General features: G+C 43.9%; 1 protein-coding gene across 8 annotated transcripts in view; it reads right to left on the reverse strand.

The window, feature by feature from the left end:
• Positions 1–4,917: 4,917 nt before the first annotated feature.
• Positions 4,918–19,393, reverse strand: part of GTF2I (general transcription factor IIi) — an 84,961-nt gene continuing 70,485 nt past the window's right edge. For all 8 annotated transcript variants that reach the window (XM_040260800.1, XM_040260846.1, XM_040260824.1 and 5 more), the window contains 15 exons: positions 18,771–18,954; positions 17,082–17,140; positions 16,681–16,755; positions 15,490–15,591; positions 14,738–14,803; positions 14,235–14,418; positions 13,167–13,225; positions 12,710–12,790; positions 11,911–11,994; positions 11,357–11,540; positions 9,860–9,888; positions 8,118–8,159; positions 7,340–7,381; positions 6,794–6,869; positions 4,918–6,073 (listed from right to left, as the gene is read on the reverse strand). In XM_040260800.1, coding sequence (XP_040116734.1) covers positions 6,811–6,869; positions 7,340–7,381; positions 8,118–8,159; positions 9,860–9,888; positions 11,357–11,540; positions 11,911–11,994; positions 12,710–12,790; positions 13,167–13,225; positions 14,235–14,418; positions 14,738–14,803; positions 15,490–15,591; positions 16,681–16,755; positions 17,082–17,140; positions 18,771–18,954 — 1,250 coding nt within the window. In that variant the 3' untranslated portion in view covers positions 4,918–6,073; positions 6,794–6,810. The remainder of the gene's footprint in view (positions 6,074–6,793; positions 6,870–7,339; positions 7,382–8,117; positions 8,160–9,859; positions 9,889–11,356; positions 11,541–11,910; positions 11,995–12,709; positions 12,791–13,166; positions 13,226–14,234; positions 14,419–14,737; positions 14,804–15,489; positions 15,592–16,680; positions 16,756–17,081; positions 17,141–18,770; positions 18,955–19,393) is intronic.

Raw genomic sequence — 19,393 nt, forward strand, 5'->3', positions numbered from 1 at the left:
GTCTCGCCTGGTGCCAGGAGGTGCAGGAGGGGTCCCTGAGCCGCTGGTTGAGGGCTTCCTTGGTCTTGAGGTTGGCTGCATGGGGTGGAGGCTTTGAAGGGCAAGCAGGTGCCTCAATGTGGATATGCACGCCACTAACCACCCCTTCCCAGGGGACCTCAAGTCTTCCTTTCTCAGCAGATCAGACCAGGGACAGGCTCTGGCTGGGTTGGGGTGGGCCTTGTAGCCTCATCAGACGAGAACCAGGAACCTGTACTCAGCAGTGGAGCTAGGACACAGCTGGTCCACACATCCTGAGAATTCCTTCTCCCCTGGGCCTGATGACACGGTCCTTGGCCTAGGGACACAGGAGCGAGCGCCCCAGACACCACAAGAGTCAGCCTGAGCCTTTGGTCTGCAGGAGGCCATGCATACACCAACTGCTGGCTGTGGGCACAGTGGCCTGGAGCCCAACCCACACTGACCTATTCATACAGGGTTGGGCGCCCTTGGCAAGCTCCAAGCCTTTTTATCATCTGTACCTACTCCAAGGACTGTGGAATATTTAGGGAGGTCCAAGGCAGTTTCTTGCTGTTTAAGCTGGGCCTGGAATGAGGGAAATGTCAGGTGACTGAGCCGGCACTGCAGGCTGCTGGGGCAAATGGTGCAGGGCTCAGACCCAGGGCAGGCGGCCAGTGTTCTCTGCTGGAGCTGTCGCCGGTGAGCTGGGTGGCTGTGTGTGGGGCAGCCCCCGGTCTAGCCCTGGGAGAGCTCAGCCTTGGCTATGCCCAGGGCCGTGGGGGCTTTCCCAGGCCAGGTTGGGGAGGATGGTAGACAGGAGCCTGAGTTCTAGGGGTGGGGCCAGGGCTGTCCTTTCTGCACTGTAGCGTCTGGAGGACGTCCTGATCCAAAGTGGGTTCTTAGCCAAAATCAAAGGGACTCTACCATTTGGGCCCACTCCAAAGCCAGGTCTTCCCTGGTGGCTCAGACGGTAAAGAATCCACCTGCAACACAGGAGACCTGGGTTCAATCTCTGGGTTGGGAAGATTCCCTGGGGGAGGGAACGGCTTATCCATGGCCAGAATTCCGTCTGGGCTGGAGAATTCCATGGATGGCGGGGCCTGGTGGGCTGCAGTCTACGGGGTCACAAGGAGTCAGACACAACGGAGTGACTTCACTACCATCTGGTCCCACTCCAGAGCCGGGAGCCCTGGGGCCTGCCTGCACCCGGCCTGCTCCCACCCCACTTCCTCACTGGGGCCAGATGCGTCATGTGGCCAAAGTCATTTGAAGATCATCAACCATCAAGGCTAAATCCAGCTGTGTTACCGCCACAGGGGGTTTTGCGGTGAGCTCTTCTGAACTTGAAGCTAATTTCAGTAATCAGAAAAATCCCACCTCCTAAATTCCGTCATCAGGGCTGGGTTGCCATTGTCTCCCCCACTCCGCCTAGAGATTGTGCGAAGGCAGCTGGCAGCATGGCCTCAGTCCAGGGCTTGGCCATGGTCTCGGCACCTCTGCCCCATCTGAGGGGGTACAGGGCAGTGCAGACACACAGGCCCGGGTGAGGCGCTGGTCAGACAGTGGGTCTGCTTACAAGGGTGTTTGGCGGTGGCCCAACTTGCATCAAGCACCAGGGGCAGCGAAGCCACTCCCCTCGATTGAAGGCTCCTCTCTTGCAGGCCAACACTTGCTGTGGCTTTCTGACCCTGCGCCATGGGGTGGGTGCCTGCTCTGACGTAGCCTTTCTGCAAACCTGCACCCGCTGTCTTTCATTAAGGATTTTTCCTTGAGGTTCTAGATTGGTCGTTATAAAGGAGAGGACAGTTTGTCTAAATCACAGATGATGCAAATCTACAGATTCTTTTGGGATTTATCGAAATCTTCCTAGAGCCTTGGAGGTGGCTGTTTCTCTTGCTGCCTCTGGTTGAGGCTGAGTGGGTATAAGTGGGGACGGTTCTCACTCGGTTCCCCCCAGGCACTGACCAGCACATGGTCCCCGGTAAGGATCACACTCGCTTTCCAGGTGAGGAACAATGGGCATCAGCAGGCCGCCCGAGATCTTGCGGGAAGTCAGTGCCACACAAGGCCCACCAGCCACCTACTCTGGCCTGAGAAACCCGGCAGGAAACACTGTTACACATACAGGTATTGCATCATAGCATGTTTTCAGTGCTACCTTTCCTGACAACTTCCTCAAAATAAAACCACAAGGGAAGGGGGGTTGAAGGGTGGGATGGGGCAGGAGGGAGCTGACATGCAAAACCTTTGATCGGAGTTGGGGAGCTGGGAAGACAAGCAGCTTCGCTGTTTTTCATTCAGTTCACAGGGATTTGAAGCCAGGGAGCTGCAGCAGCCAGGTTTACCCACTGATTTGTCAACTGGCCACCAAAACCTGAGGGACTTGGGACTTCAACAACCTGCTTTCATTATCTGCCCTTTCAGCCAAAGCTGGCAGTCACGAGGTGAAATTAACCACCCCTCTCAGTACACAGAGGAGTAAAACAGAACCCAAACTGCAGGGGCTGGAGAGCAACTCCATGGGGGTATCTGGTTAGACCTGCACAGCCCCACCTGTGCTCATCCGACTGGACTCAGGGCTGGGCAGAACCGGGACTCGAGCAGAACAAGGGGCCAGAGGTCACCTCAGTTCCCCACACTCTGTCCCCTTGTCTGTATCACAGGGAAACAGGCATCCGTGGAGAACACTTCTTTCAAAATATACACACATGGCTTCTTCCACTAGGAAGGAAGGTGTCCAGAGGTGTGCTCTGGTGTGTGACAATTATGGTTCACTAATGGTTAAACCAACCAGCAGCTTGAGCTTATTCAGAATGGGGCTTGAAGTCTGGACACTGGAAAGGTCTGATCTCTCAATCTTCCTCTCCAGTGGACCTTTTTGGTCCCTGGAGGGGAGGGGAAAAAAAAAAAAAAACAAAAAACGGCAGAAACATTGCTGGAAGGATGCTCAGAGAGATGACCTACTTCCAAGTAGGACTGGCTGCCTGCTGTAGCAGACAGCTCTGTCCTGGGCACACTGGGCACTCTGTAGGCCACGCTGGGCACACCGGAGCCCAGTCCATGCTGCAATCTCAGGGATAAGACCGTGGCCATGGCTGGATTCGTGGTCTACCTCTTAAGTCCCAAGGTGACCTGGGCACACGATACGCATGCACTTCAGGTAACACAGACGATTTAGACCAATGACGGTAAAACGTCTTAGGATGTGCCAACTGCTCAACAGGGAAAGCTTATGTGCACGGCACAGTCCAAGTGGCAGTAGGTGGGTAAACGCGAAGACCTCTCGGAGGTGCCAGCAGCCCCACCTGCAGCAGCTCTGCCGCCCACCCCAGGGCAGAAGCTGATCCAGAAACAGAGCTTGGCTCTCCCTGCCACCCAAGGCCCAGAGCTGGGCAACAGGCTGTAAGCAGTTGGCCCAATTTCACCATCAGGGTCTAACTGATAACAATCCTGCAATGGTACACACTTCCTTGGTTTTACTGTTGGAGGCTTACTCAAGATCACAGCTGTCCAGAAGCATGGCTTGGAGCAGGTCACAAAGCCTATGTCCCTGGTCATTCTGCTATATTTCCTGATAAAATAATGTTGAACCATCAGCCATCACAGGATCAGGATATTGTTTCAGAAACACGGCGCGTTAGAATTACTGATGGGACCTATGTGAACTGTAGCTCGTGTTTCAGTCTGGTCCTCCAGGAAAGACCTTGGTGGGAGAGTTTTACACCCCTCGCCCTCTGAAGATTCACGCTCTTTTGTCTCATTTATGAAGGCAAAACCTATTCACTAACACAGGCGGCAGAAGGCTTGCTCCTTAGACGGTTCCCGGGCTCCACATGAGCAAGGCAGGGTGACCCCAGACATTTTTAAACAAGCCTGTGGTGCTGAAACTAGGGCTCATCTGAGCACTGCAGGTAAGAAGGCAATTTGCTAAGGCAGTCATCTTGCCAGGAGAGGCTATACTGAGAGACCCTAGACTGTGGGTAAGCAGAGTCAACAGGGGTGTGTGAAAACCTCCGGGAGACACAGTGAGTTAATAAAACAATTTCTTCTACCTCCATGCTCATCTGCTCACAGACAGCTTCAACTAAGATTCAACATTTCTTAAAGGAACCTGTAAGCTGTTCAGAGGCAGGATGGGACCGGACCGCATCTTTATACCTAAGTTAGCAGGAGGAGGATGCCACAGATTCTGAGCTGTGGTTCACAATGCAGAGACTCATACGCTCATTTTTAGCTGTAAGAAACTTAAAAATTCCCCAAACATATGTGTATGCATAGATACAGAATTTTCATACTGGAGATATATATACTTATACTGTGTAGGAAAGTCCATCTCCTTCCAAGTCTGTGCTCAGGGAAAATTTCTGTTGAAGGGTTATGTGTACAAGTGTAATTCCTTTTAAAAAGCAGCCTTCGGATGACTATGAATTCCCGGTGACTGGGATGGGAAATGTGGGTGGTGGCAGCCAGATGGGGCTCGCCTGAAAGTAACCCCGGGGGTCTACTAGAGCAGCTGACTCCTCCGGGTGGCCAGCTGCTAAGTCTGTCAACAAATCGGTTTGGCTTTCCCTGAGGTCACACGGGTAAGGGTCACGGAGAGGCAGGTGGTGATGAGGAGAGACAGAAAGGACCTGGAGCCAGAGTTTTATGTGGGAGGGGCTCAAGCACAGGCTGCATCCTGGGAGGGACTGACCTCAAACATCGCATGCCGTTGGCAAGTCATGAACAAACAGGTGGGGGCTCCAGCCCCAGCTCAGACCAGAGGCACAGCGGTCTCAGACTCACCCCCGGCAGGGGTGTCCTGATGAGGCATGGAGCCACTGGACAGCGGCGACCTGACCTCACCTCACAATCCGCCTACCGCCGAGCCGCCCCAGGTTTCCCAACAGTCATGAAAACACCTTAGAAAGAAATGAATTAGTGTGTGAAAGGCATGGATGGATTTTATTTATTACCCTATATCTACAATTTAATTTGAGGTAAAATATAAGCAACACATAAAAATGCCTATTTCTGCTACCATGTAATATAATTCTCCATTGTGAATATTGTGATAAAGCTAATGAAAACTCTATGCCATCACATACTCTAGCTTTTCGTATAGCTGGTATTTTACATCTTACTGTTGGTGAAATCTCAACACACGTAAGATTCTCCTACAAATGGCGCCGAATGTCAGAGGGTGCCTGGTCAGCTGACTGACCCCTCACTGCCCACACTGGGCCTCAGTGTCACGGGTTCAACCGCAGAGTAATGAAGGCAACGAAACCCCCCCCTCCCCAAGTTCTGAGCTGAGCTGGGGTGGTGTTCCAAAGAATTCCACATCACGACTGGGCTCATGGCAGTGAGGCTCTAGTGTCGTTCAGCTCGCCCCAACACTCATACCTGACCTCAAACTTCTGGTACGCCATGCATTTTATTTGGATGAAAAGTAAATGTGAATGGAAGAGGTTCTCTGTATTCCATCTATAAGCCACACGCGGAGATTACCGACCTCTTACTGGCTGTTAGCTGATCCTGATGGTTGTGTTTTAATGATGATAAAAAACATATGAACCATGATAGAGAGCTTAGGAAAAGGTTTAGTCAAATATACAGATACTAACTGTTCACTCAGTCATTAAGGAGAGCCGTGAACAAAAGGATCATTTAAATGATTTTCTCCAATAGAAAAACTAAAGAGCTGAACTATATCACAGGGGTTTTCTTCACTGCCGAAGCTGAGATGTTCCAGTAGGAGATATCTTCACTTGATTGAAAAACAAACACCGTCGCTGAAGGCTCTGCTGAATATGTAAAAAACTGATGAGCTCCACCCCTGTCATTTTCCCTGTCGTTTTTTCCAGCACTGCTGTAAAATCCTTATAATACATTCCCAAGGAAACCAGCCATTCCAAATCTACAGTCACTCTGCTCTTTAATTCAATTCACAGAACTGCTGAAAAAGTAGACATTTCTATCTAAAAGTAGAAAAAAAGGTTTGTATAGAAGGTATTTCTGTTATACAAGTATATTACACAGCCTGGGGCAGTAACAGGTCCGAAAAGCTCTTCTCACCCACTGATACTTTAAGCTAAAACAGGAGAGAAAACAGACAAGTGAGAAAACAGGTTAATCTGATTATAGGAATTTATGATTTTCACTAATATCACAACTTAATTACCACATCAGTCCAGGGACTGGAGGTACATGGCCCATTCCATGACCAAAAAAGTCTCCATATAAAAAAAAAACAGAGGGTCAGCTACAGGTGAGAGATAACTGTATCCTCTAACTATCATGAAAACAGTCAATGCTGGGGCTGATTAAGGTTCAGCTTGACATGAACACCAAGTCTCACTGACTGATGGTCTAGGAACGCCCCTCCTGGAAAGGTTTAAGATGTTTGGAATGACAGGATCAGGCCAAATCATACCAGGATACACAATGGTTGTGCAGCTCGGCCAGACTCTGCAAATACTGTTACAGTGATTAGGGGAGAGTCAGTCTGGTGACATTGACTCGCAGTGCATCCAATGGCAAGGATAAGAATTAACCTACAGATCAGAAACAAAACACTTTGGAGGCCAAGTACTTTAACATCTTTGCCTGATAGACATGCGTTGATCCAAGGAAACTCTCCATGCTTGAGCCCGCTAGCTCAGACCACCCAGTATGCTTACACTTGGTCCTCATGTGCCCCGAAGGCGGGCCACCGTTTATGGCTGAAGCAGGGAAAACACTTCAGCTTACGGATATGCAGGGAGGCTCTCCCAGACACTACATGGTGTCCTGGACACAGAAGCTGATTTACCCTGGGAGGGAAGAGTTCTACCACGTAGGGTCTGGTTCTTGCTTGATTTGGGAGTTTCCATCAGTCTCCTTTATTTCTATCAAGAAAAACAAAAGGGAACCGATTAACTGCACTATGAATACAGATTTACTTGATTATACAGCTACTCATACCAAACTATTCATTACAACTCGACAAGATACTAAAAACAGTAGTAACTAGAGACTCTTCTCCAGCAGTCAAGTTCTAAATTTTGTTACTTAGATTTTCAAAGTCACAAACGCCTTATTAATTATGCATGTAAAGGACCCACACTAGCTGAATCTAGGTTACAAAACATTCATTCAACAATTTCAGAATTCATTAAGGGTCATTTGGGGAAAATGGAAGAAAAGAGCCTGTAAGTCATCTCTAAATACAATGCTTCTGGGCATAAACTACAAACCCACATGACCCAGAAACCAAGGAACAAAACCACCACGTGTTTCCAGGTGAAGAGCTTCTAAACTACAATTAATTCTTTGTCTTTGGCACTTCAATTTTTGACAACCAGGCTACCCTTTTTACCTTCGGTTGCAGGAACCTCCAACTGGTTTGGCTCAGCTGATTCTGAAGAGAAACACATGAAGATTTTATTAAAACACTAATCAAAAGTTGCCTTCAGTTATGTAAAAAGCCTAGAGGGAGGAAGCTCTCTAGACATACACAAAGCCCCCATCTAGGATGAAACAATAGCTACAAATTTGGGGAATTAAAAGCAGGGTTACTCAACTGGACTGTCAAAAATCTGCTATCTTACACAATCAATAACAATCTTAACACAGGTCCAACAGGAAAGTAGGAGGTTCTTTATGTCTTTTCCCCCTTCCTTCTGCGGGATCCCTTTTAATGAAAGTCTTTCATTACTTTCAGTGAATCACACAGCAGGCCTAAACAAACACTTGATTCCAAGGAATTTTTAGCCAACAGTCTGGCTTACAGCAACCATTAGAAATGAAGGGCATAAGGCACCAAGTTAAGACAACCTTCTCATCACACAACCACACTCAACACCACGGGTCTCAGGTTCCTGAGCTTGAGCTTGACATGGGAAGGTGGAGCCAACGGCATGCTGTCCAGTTCTCAGTGATGACCTACGTGTGAGCCCACATAGGCTTTCAGACAAACGAGTCAAAGAACCCAGATCTGCACGTGCTCGAGTGTGTGCATCCATGTGGACATGTGTGCTATGGAATTAACTTTCCTTAGAGCTGGGTACACATTAGCACGTGAGGCCACACGATTGATGTGATCTGGTTTACTGCGTAAGCAGGAATACTTCCATGTTTCACCCTGCTTAATTTACCTTGGATCACTGGGCCTTCTGACTCATTCTGATCAACCAATTCTGAAAAGAAAGCAGATTCATTTAAGTAATAATGACACACTGCTAGATTTCAAAAGCATTTTTGCATACATTCTCTAACCTGATGCCCCAACTCTGCTATAAGAGACACTATTTTCCTTATGAGAAGGAAGGAACAAAGATTAGAAGTTGCGGTAGGTCCCATCCAAGTAACTAACTCATGGTAATTAACATAAAATTCTGTAAATTATTACCACACAAGGAAAAGAACAAAACTGAACGCTTTAGACATACGGTAAAGGGGCAAAGAGCCATAAAACACAATGTCTTTTGAAATTAAAAGTTACATCGAAGAGAGATGAATTGCAATCAAAAAAGTTTTCCAAAAAACAAGACAAAACAAAACCCCCACACCTTATCATGGGGTTGGACGTTTAAAGATCTCTGGTGTTAATTAAAGCTGAATGCCGAAGATGACTGAAAAATCTATGAAGCAAGATTTCCTTTCATTCATTATTGACATCCCCAGATACTGACACACGTGGCCAAGATAGAATAATGAAAACAGAATCTATTGAAAAAGAACTAATGGCCTGGGGGAACAAGCAAATAAATATATTTTAGGATAAAATGAAACTCAAAACTGGGAAGCAGAAGAGACAAGACCAAATCCGTGAAGCTAAAGGCAAGACAGCCAAAGACCATCGACAGCGTGAAGCCCAACGGGGCAGCGGGACAGGCACAACAGCCGTGTGACTCTCAGCTCAGTCTGGGAACCGACAACTCATAGGGCTCAGCTGCGCAGTGGTCACTGAAAACTCCTGAACACTTTCCCAGCAAATACAGAACAGAACGCTCAATATAGATGGATGTTAAAGAGCTGAGACGATACCAGCTGGAAAAATGACTAAAATGCTAATGGTGTATCAACTAAGGATAACTGTCACTTTGGAAAATTTTTAACAAGAAAGGTAATAGAAGAACATAAAACATATTAGCATAATTGTTTCACACCAAAAAACCCAACAACACACACACACAAAACCTGTTTAAAATGACAGGAATATCAGGGAACTGGAAAAATACTTACACTTGTTTGTGCAAGAGTATCTGAGAGCCCAATGACTGCCAGACACAATGCCTCAATATTAACAGAAGCGGCTAAATTATGTTAGAAGACTTGCCTTTTCTAGCCCGGTAATCAGAAAATAATAGTAAAAGTAGTAATGGTAAAAACAGGAATAAATAGATTGTGCTTACTGAACACATACTATAGATCAGGAGTCAACAAACCTCATCACAAAGAGGCAGTGAGTAAATATTTTAGGCTTTGCAGGTCGCTCTGTTGTGATTTCTTAAGTCTGACATAAGCACAAGGGCCCAGCAGCGCTGTATTAGAACTTCATATTTACACAGGAAGGAGCTTGCTAGTCACTGTGTTAGAGGCTTGACATACAATGTGTCATTTAAAATGCTCTAAAACAGCCAAAATGGGTGCAAATATCATTTCTATTTGATTATATGAGTAAGTAAACAGATTTTAAAAAGCGAAGCAACTTGCCCAATATCACATCCACAAAGTGACCTGTGGTGCTTTATACTGAGGGCTAAAACAATGACTTTGAATGATTACTGCTGGATTACGCCTCTAAGTGTACACGCAGACCTGCATAAACCCACCCATCCCCTTTTCTCACATCCCAGAGAAGGAAAAAAAAAAAAAGACATCCAGAAATACTCACGGTTATTAATCACAAGTCCTGGAAATGGTCTAAAGAGAGAAACAGATGGTACAAGTGTTTTTTTTACTCTACAAGAATTTACATGTATATTTTTATTCAACTAACATTTAGCCCATGTTACTTATGTGCTAGAAACACAAAAGCTGTGCACTATCATTTAATCTTCTACTTTGAAACCTACAGACAGGCAAGTAACCATTAGAAAACGCTACACCAAAGATAGTGGGGAAAAAATAGGAACAAAGTAAGGGAAATAGATAAGAGTAATTTTAGTAAAATGAGAAAAGGCTTTGGGAGAGTAATGTATTGGCTATTTCTGAGTGTCGGTCCTAAGCAGACAGTGGGAGTTGGACAATGAATGGGTATATCTAACCACAGCTAAGTTCTGGGTAGGCGGAAGAGTGAAGGGGAAGGAGGGGAGGGATGATCAGGCAGAGCAGCATGGAGACATATTCATGACCACATGTTAACTGGACAACCAGTGGGAACTTGCTGTATGACTCAGGGAACTCAGGGGCTCTGGGACAACCTAGAGGGGTGGGATGGGGGGGCACGTGGGAGGTGACACATGTATACCTATGGCAGATTCATGCTGATGTATGGCAGAAACCAACACCATACTGTAAAGCAACTATCCTTCAATTAAAAATGAATACACTGAAAAAAAAAACCACGGCTATGTTTTACACACACACACACACACAAATAAATAAATAATAGGAAATTAGAGTAATTTTAGTGAAATGAGAAGAAGCTTTGGGAGGATAAGATATTAACTATTGCTGAGTGTTGGTCCTAAGCAGACAGCGGGAACCTGAAGTTTGGGGGAGGTGGAAGAGAAGCAGGAAGGGCCCTGGAAATTTCTACTTGGGTGATGGCAAAGGGGACGCGTGTGGCACTTACTGTGACAAGCACATATCAACGAATGGAATCCGCACAGTGCTTGAGTGTGCAGGTGTGGCAACCATTCCTACTCTGTGGATAAGCAGCTCACACTCTCAAAGGCAACAACTACCATCTCACTGGACAGACAAGGAAACAAAAGTGGCTTAGCACTGGATCCTTGTCTGACCTGAAGCCCGGGAAGATGCCTCACAGGCAGGGGCTGGCAACATTTCCCTGTACAGGGCCAGACATAAATGTTTCCAGAGCACACTGTCTCTGTTCCATCTACTTAATTTTATCACTGCAATATGAAGGCAGCCACAGACAATATGTAAACAAGCAGGAGTGACTGGGTTTTAACAATACATAAAAATAAAACACGTGGCGGGCTGGAGCTGGTCTACAAGTCACAGTGTGCTAACAACACCTTGCCTTAAAACCAGAGAATGAAGAGTCAACACAGGCACGAAAGAGCCTCACTGTAACTGAAGGACTGTATTAGGTCATTTCATCTTACAGTAAACTTATACAGAGGACCACATTTTGGACGATGACTCGTTCTCAGTCATCTGCAGGTTCGTTCCTATGACCAAGCAAGTCACTCTCACGTACCTAATGACTGTGAATTTAATGAACTCAGCAGAATCTAAGATCCTTCTCATGGAGCTGATTTCCAGATAGCTGGGGGCTTTGAATGACACTCCGGGGGGCATGCCATCAACCACCACACAGCCAGGGTTAATTGTGATTTTCCTGTAGGGAACCTTCACGGGGAAACCCATCCCAATGGCTTCACCTATAGTGAGACAAATGGCATAAAAGCAGAGAGTCCACCTTAGTGAGGGTTTACAGAAGCACAGATGACAACTACTTGAGCATAATTCAGTTTTAAGATCTAACTGAGTCAAAGTTTTCCTGGCTTATTGCAAGCTGTATTATGCAAATACCTGCATCCATGCTCAGTCATGTCTGACTCTTTGCAACCCTACAGACTATAGGAGTCACCAGGCTCTTCTGTTCATGGGATTTCCCAGGCAAGAATATTGAAGTGGGCGGCCATTTCCACCGCCAGGGGATCTTCCCAACCCGGAGATGGAACCTGCGTCTCCTGATTGGCAGGCAGATGCTGAGACACCGGGAGAGCCACGCACAAATGCAAAACTTACCAAATTTTCGACTGAAGAGGTCATTAACTTGCTCTCTTAGCTGGCGAGCTTTTTCAACTTTTGATAGTCTTTCGTTATCATCGTCTAAAAAGGTTAAGAGAAAGCTGTAACTTAACAATGCCATTTTAATACCAGATACATTTTTAGGTGCTTTATGTAATTTTATGTTATGGGAATGTTTTTTAAAAAACCAATCAAGATTGAAATGATTTAACCAAACAATTTAATAATAGCACTAAACTGAAAATGCAACAACATCATTCCAGTTATAAAGAGTTTTGTTTGCCGTTTCATACAAATTTTTTAAACACACTAGGCATCTGGGTAGCATACAGGTTTTAGCTCACGTTGAATCTAATAATTGCCAAGCACTGTTTATAGAGATAAACTGACATGGTGATGTATTTGGTCAATAATTTCTGCAGGGGCTAGGGGAACAACAGACAATGTGCAGTATATTCAATCTCCATGAAGCCCTGCTGCTGCTGCTGCTGCTGCTAAGTCGCTTCAGTCGTGTCTGACTCTATGCGACCCCATAGACGGCAGCCCACCAGGCTCCCCCGTCCCTGGGATTCGCCAGGCAAGAACACTGGAGTGGGTTGCCGTTTCCTTCTCCAATGCATGAAACTGAAAAGTGAAAGTCAAGTCTCCCAGTCGTGCCCGACTCTTAGCGACCCCATGGACTGCAGCCTACCAGGCTCCTTTGTCCATGGGATTTTCCAGGCAAGAATACTGGAGTTGCCACTGCCTTCTCCACATGAAGCCCTAACAAGCTGTAATTAAGGCAGAGAGATCCTACCTGGAATTGTCACCTGAATGATGTTAAGGTCTTCAACACCTGATGCAGTAGTATTAACACTGGGTGATGAGTTGATTTTTCCTGAAAACGGAAACCTCAGATTAAAAACAGACACAAAATGTAATTAAATCTTCCCTAACGCTTACAATACAGACTATAAAATATAGACCATATTTTAAGCCAACTTTGTTCCTCATGACATGTTTTCTTGTTCTGTGACATTGGGCTTCCTGAAAGATGTTTTTCATTTTTTGTCTTCCTCATGCTGCTTTGTAGAGCATCAGACATGTAGAGATCTTTAAGTTACTAAAAAACTTAAAAATCATAAACTAGACACAACCCCAATTTTGAATGTACTTTCCAGGTTTTATTTCAACAGCTACTCTTGCAATAATTTTTAAAACTACTGCTGCAAAGTAAGTGTCTGACAAAGTGTTTTCTGCAGCAAAATGCTTACTTGGAGGGCTCTTAGATGAGGAGGTGCTTTCCTTAATTGCAGTCTCAAACATTTCTGGCCTAAAAACAAGAGAAAAAGCATGTGTGTTAGTATTCTGATAGTAAAAATTAAAAATTAAACAAGTAAGATACTGAAAAAGCTAGTAACGTTCTATACATACACATTCTTAGCAGGAACAGAAATAACATGGATATCTAAAGGAACACACACAAAAAGACTAGCTATCATTGTGATTTTAACATCCACCAAGCCCTATTTAGTTTAAATAGCTTCTTCCTATGGTTTCAATATATCCTGGAAAGATGCAATGCCAGACTTGAGAAGGAAACACAAGAGCCGGGCATGCAGGCAGCATGGAAATATAAAGACAGGCTGTGAAAAGTCAAACACCAAGAGTGTCTCTCTTGGGTCTTCCCTGGAGGGACTGGTTAAGATTTCAATAACAGGCTTCCAATAAAGGAATGTAGGTTTGATCCCTGGGTGAGGAACTAAGATCCCACATGCCTCATGGCAAGGCCAAAAAGTAAAAATTAAACAGTCTGTCTCTCTGAGGAAGCAGAGGCAGGGTCTTAGCCTCTAGAGACCTGGCTGAAAGTACAGAGGGGTGGCCATTAATAAATAAATAAATCCTAAAATTCCTTTCAACTAATTGTGAACAACTGCTGGACACTGACACATATTTTATTAACTCCCGTTACTTTCATCTGCTTCAGCTGTGCTGGCATAATTCACAGATCCCAAACAAACAGAAGAGAGATTTAAACTGTTCTGTAAACTGGAGAAATAAAAAAGCTTTAGAACACTGAACCTCCACTTAAGATTCCAGCCGTATCAACCAGTAAAAATATGACTATAAGGAGACTTCGCAAAATCAAGTTGTTATCCCTCCGGTAAGTCACAGCCCTCCTTCCCTCTTTTGACCACTTACAAAAATTTTTTAATATATATAAAAGTATAGCTTAAAGAGCTTCTCTGACTCTAGGGCCCCAAAGCTGAATCCACATGCCATCTCCCAGAGTCAAACTGTACCAACTCAGGGGGCAAGCTCGTTTCATTTTATTTCCTTACTTTTTAATGATGAACTTAATTTTGGCTTTGTTTCTGAGTATCTTCTCCAGCCTTGGAATGCCAAAAGTAGACGGTCGTCGGAATGGCACACCCTCGGGTAAGCCTTCCACATAAAAGTCTTCTGGGAAAGACTCAAATAACGCAAACGGCACTTTCACAGCTTGTTTAAGGCCAAGAGCTTCACCTAAAAAAACAAAACACACTTATCGTTTCTCATATACATAATTTTTTGAAAAATTAAACCTTAAAAAAAAGCATTCAAACTACATTTTGCAGCTACTAAAACTATTCTTTAAAAAAAATCACATGAATCTTAATTTTAGAAAAATTCTTCAATTTCTTAAAGAAATGTGGGAAAAACGATCAAATTCATGCCTGCAAAGCCCACATACATCTGATGATAATACTTAAATGTTGAACATTTTTACACTAATCACATTTTTCTGATTTATAGAAAAGCTATCTCATATTTTAATAACAATAATACTTCAGAATAAACTTACCACATTTTTCATTGAAAAGATTTTCAACTTTCTGTTTTAGGTCTGTGATTTTGGCATTCCAGGCCTCTGCATTAAAAAAAAAAAAAATGCAGAAAGGTTAGGAACTTCTTCATCTTCTTTTATTGTGCATCTTTACTCAGTGCAAAAGAAAAAATACATAGATTTTTAACACAGTCATGTCTTGGTAACTATTCTAATTCTGATGCATTATTTAAGTTTTTTATTATATTACTGGGGTTCCCTGGTGGCTCAGACGGTAAAGAGCCTGTCTGCAATGCTGGAGACCTGGAAAGACCCACAGACGGAGGAGCCTGGTGGGCTATAGTCCATAGGGTCACAAACAGCCAGACGCAACTGAGCAACTAACTTAATTTTAACTTAGTATATTACTAATATGTCAGCTACAAATTAACAAAATAAACAAAGACCAAAATACCACCCCCCCAACAATTATAGTATCTACTGTGCAGATACAGCTCTACCCTTTAGATGATCTGTATTTATCATCTTAAAAATCACCCTATGGAACCGGAAATAATGTTATCCTCATCTACAGGCAAGGAAACGGAGGCACAGAGAGGTTAAGCAGCTTGCTCAAGGTCATGGAATCTTAAGTACTAGTGCCAGATTTGAACTCAATCTGGCTCTGTAGTCTTCACCTTTAAAAAACAGTGCAACTACTAGAATATAGTATTTTACTAATTCCTTTTATTTGAAGTAATGAAATAAAGAAAAATGAAGTATATACTTACCAAAGGAAAACTCTCTCCCTCGAGGCTTGAAGGGAACATTAGAACCATTCGTCTGGGTAGGGGTTCGAACGGCTGAGGTTTGAGGATTGCTGTTATTAGGGCCTAAAGAAGAATAAAAAACAAACAAACAAAACACATAGTCAGCACACACAATCAATCACCTGCTGGTGACTTCTGGACAACCTGCTCTTGAAGGCCAACCTGTGCTGGAAAAGTTGAGGCCAGTGAGGACATCAGCAGTCTGCAAAGGAAAAGGCCACTGCTGTGAGTTCTACAGACCTCTGTCCATTTTTCTACTTCCATCCCTACAACGAGGCATTTCCCCACCGAACGCACTAGCATTCTGGCTGGTATGAGGAACTTTCAGTTCACTTCATGACTCATCACAGCCTTTTGAAGCCACTCGTCACTTGTGTTTGCCTTTAGGTTTTTCTCTTAGCCTCTGAACATGAACACAACTTTAGATACAAGTCTATCATCTACACTGTGAAGCTCTCCTTTGGATTCTCTAGCTATTCTTGACATATCTTTTCTTTGAATTCTAAGAAATACACAGAAACAATGCTATGGGTTCTGAGTTGTTTCCCACTAAAAGCCTGACTATGGCCTCAGAATTCAATAAAATATGAAGACTCAACATTCTAATCTTTAATTACATCAAGCTACTGAATAAAAACCAAAGCTTTTTTAAATGGCATTGTGATGAAAGCAGGGTATTTCTGGAGAAGCTGGATCTCTCCACCCCATCACCCTGAAGGCAGGTCAAAAGAGCTTTTCATTAACCCACCACTGCCCTTGTACATGAATACTCAGAGTGGCATTACTCATAAATAGCCAAAAAGTAGTACAACCCAGACGTCCATTAGGTGATGAATAAATAAACAAAATGCGGTACGCATCCGCACAATGGAATATTACTCAGCAATAAAAAGGAACAGACACTCATTAGGATGGATATTATCTAAAAGCAGAAAATAACAAGTAGCGGCGAGGCTGAGGAAATTCCCTCTACTTGAAACTTTTGATTAAAACCATTTAGAACTCTAGACTTACCACAGGTTAGCTTTCCACACCTGAAACAAGTTTTGTGAAGGCCCGTTTCCCTAAAAATGTCAACACTAGAGTGAAGAGGCAATAGCTGTAATCAGTGAACTGGAGAGAGGACAGAAACGGGCCACAGAGCAATCTCACCTTCCACAGTGACCTCAATTTCAGGAACTTTCGAATTACTCCCGGGGCTTCGTGGTCTTTTCGGGGACTGCAAAGCTGTAAAGTAAGCATATACCATTTCTTTTGGATACTGTAAAAAATCCATAAGGAAGTGCTCTATAAAAGCAGAGTACTGAAATTCAGTTTGGCTCTTTTCACAGAAACCTGAAGAATTAAACTGATGGTATAATACTCCACATGAGTCTCAATAAAGCTGTGCACACATGAAGGAAGGATGACTGCCATGCGAAACTGCCAATGAAATGTTTCCTTTGGGGGGGCAGGCATTAAATATCTTAAAAAGCTCAAAAACAAATCAAAAGCCACCCCCCCTCAATTTCTGCCACACCAAAGTATTAATAAAGGTATACATAATCTCTTACCTTTAGTGTTAATTTTACTAGCCATTCCAGGAGGCAAGTAGGAAATAACTAGTTCAGGTCTAGAGAGAAAACCAAGAAACGTTACAGTGGCCAGTATAATATTGGTCTTCATAGCTAGTAAAACTTGTGATGACCAATTTTTTTTTTTTAATGAAGGTGACCACAAAATAACTCTGTAAGGCAAAAATAATCTCTAACATTGTGCACACAAAAAAATTCACTTTTCCTTCCCACAACTAGCTGCTAAAAGATTTTAGGAAGAGTAAATGACTTCTTTCATGATAGCTCAGTTGGTAAAGAATATGCCCACAATGCAGGAGACCCCAGCGTGATTCCTGGGTTGGGAAGATCCCCTGGAGGAGGGAAAGGCTACCCACTCCAGTATTCTGGCCTGGAGAATTCCATGGACTGTACAGTCCACGGTGTGGCAAAGGGTCGGACACAACTGAGCAACTTTCACTTTCATAAAAATGAAAACTAACAGGTTTAGTTTCTTCAGCTCCTGAAATTTTGGAGATATATAAACGAGAAACTTAATTGTTGAAATTCAGTTGCCCATAAGTTTAACCAGGAATAAACAGAGAACATTAAAAATCAGCACTTTCTTTCTTTCTTCAAGTATCCATGGATAAGACTCTTATAGCATCATAGTATCTCTCAGCACCACCGCTGTGGGGCAAGTACAACTCTCCTTGTTCACATGAAGAAAATCAAAGGGAAAAAAAAATCAGTTCAGTTCAGTCACTCAGTCGTGTCGACTCTTTGCGACCCCATGAAAGGCAGCACGCCAGGCCTCCCTGTCCATCACCAACTTCCAGAGTTCACTCAGATTCACGTCCCAGTCAGTGATGCCATCCAGCCATCTCATCGTCTGTCGTCCCCTTCTCCTACTGCCCCCAATCCCTCCCAGCATCAGTCTTTTCCAATGAGTCAACTCTTCGCATGAGGTGGCCAAAGTACTGGAGTTTCAGCTTTAGCATCATTCCTTCCAAAGAAATCCCAGGGCTGATCTCCTTCAGAATGGACTGGTTGGATCTCCTTGCAGTCCAAGGGACCCTCAAGAGTCTTCTCCAACACCACAGTTCAAAAGCATCAATTCTTCGGCACTCAGCCTTCTTCACAGTCCAACTCTCACATCCATACATGACTACTGGAAAAACCCTAGCCTTGACTAGATGGACGTTAGTTGGCAAAGTAATGTCTCTGCTTTTGAATATGCTATCTAGGTTGGTCATAACTTTTCTTCCAAGGAGTAAGTGTCTTTTAATTTCATGGCTGCAGTCACCATCTGCAGTGATTTTGGAGCCCCCCAAAATAAAGTCTGACACTGTTTCCCCATCTACTTCCCATGAAGTGATGGGACCGGATGCCATGATCTTTGTTTTCTGAATGTTGAGCTTTAAGCCAACTTTTTCACTCTCCTCTTTCACTTTCATCAAGAGGCTTTTTAGTTCCTCACTTTATGCCATAAGGGTGGTGTCATCTGCATATCTGAGGTTATTAAAAAAAAATCCAGTGCAGGCTAAAGAACAGCAGCAATGGACCAGGTGAGGTCCCAGGCTCACGCTACACTTTCTATCATGGACCTCAAAGGCTTAGCCATAACCTGAAGTTAGAGCAGATTTTCAATAGAAATACAACTTAATTGCCTAAATTCCAGAAAGGACTGCAATGGCAAAGAGAACTTACTTTTTAACAACAAACTTGATTTTATTACTTCCACGGACAATCCTTTCCAGTCTTGGAATTCCAAACCAGGTAGGGCTTCGAAAGGGAATTCCTTCTGGCAAGCCTTCTACATAAAGGAACTCGGGGTTTGATTCAAACACCGGGTATGGTACTTTTACTGCCTCTGTGAGTCCAAGAGCTTGAGCTGAAAGTGCAAGAGAACACAACTTACGAAAGGTAAAATTTTATAGACAATCTTTTGTCTGACAGCAGTCTCTTTCTATGCTTTTATTATATGTATTTTTAAATTGTGATACAATGAACATATAACAGTATGTTAGTTTCAAGTGTATGGCCTAATGATTTGCTATTTGCATATATTCTCAAGTGATCAGCACAGTAAGTGTAGCTGACATCTGTGCATGCTCAAATACATTGGGCCAAAGTTCCCAACAATCTAGCAATTTCCACTTAACATTGTAGGTATCTTACTTAGTACACTGGGGAAAACTGAAGAACAAGCCTAAAAAAATAAAAGGAACATTTTAACACTTCAAAGGACAGGACAATTAACTATCCCCACAGGACAATCAAAATTGTCTCTGTGCTCTGGGAGGAAATGAACTACAGCCATATGGCAAGTA

The sequence above is a fragment of the Oryx dammah genome, unplaced genomic scaffold, assembly GCF_014754425.2.
Source record: "Oryx dammah isolate SB20612 unplaced genomic scaffold, SCBI_Odam_1.1 HiC_scaffold_2, whole genome shotgun sequence".
Taxonomy (NCBI): domain Eukaryota; kingdom Metazoa; phylum Chordata; class Mammalia; order Artiodactyla; family Bovidae; genus Oryx; species Oryx dammah.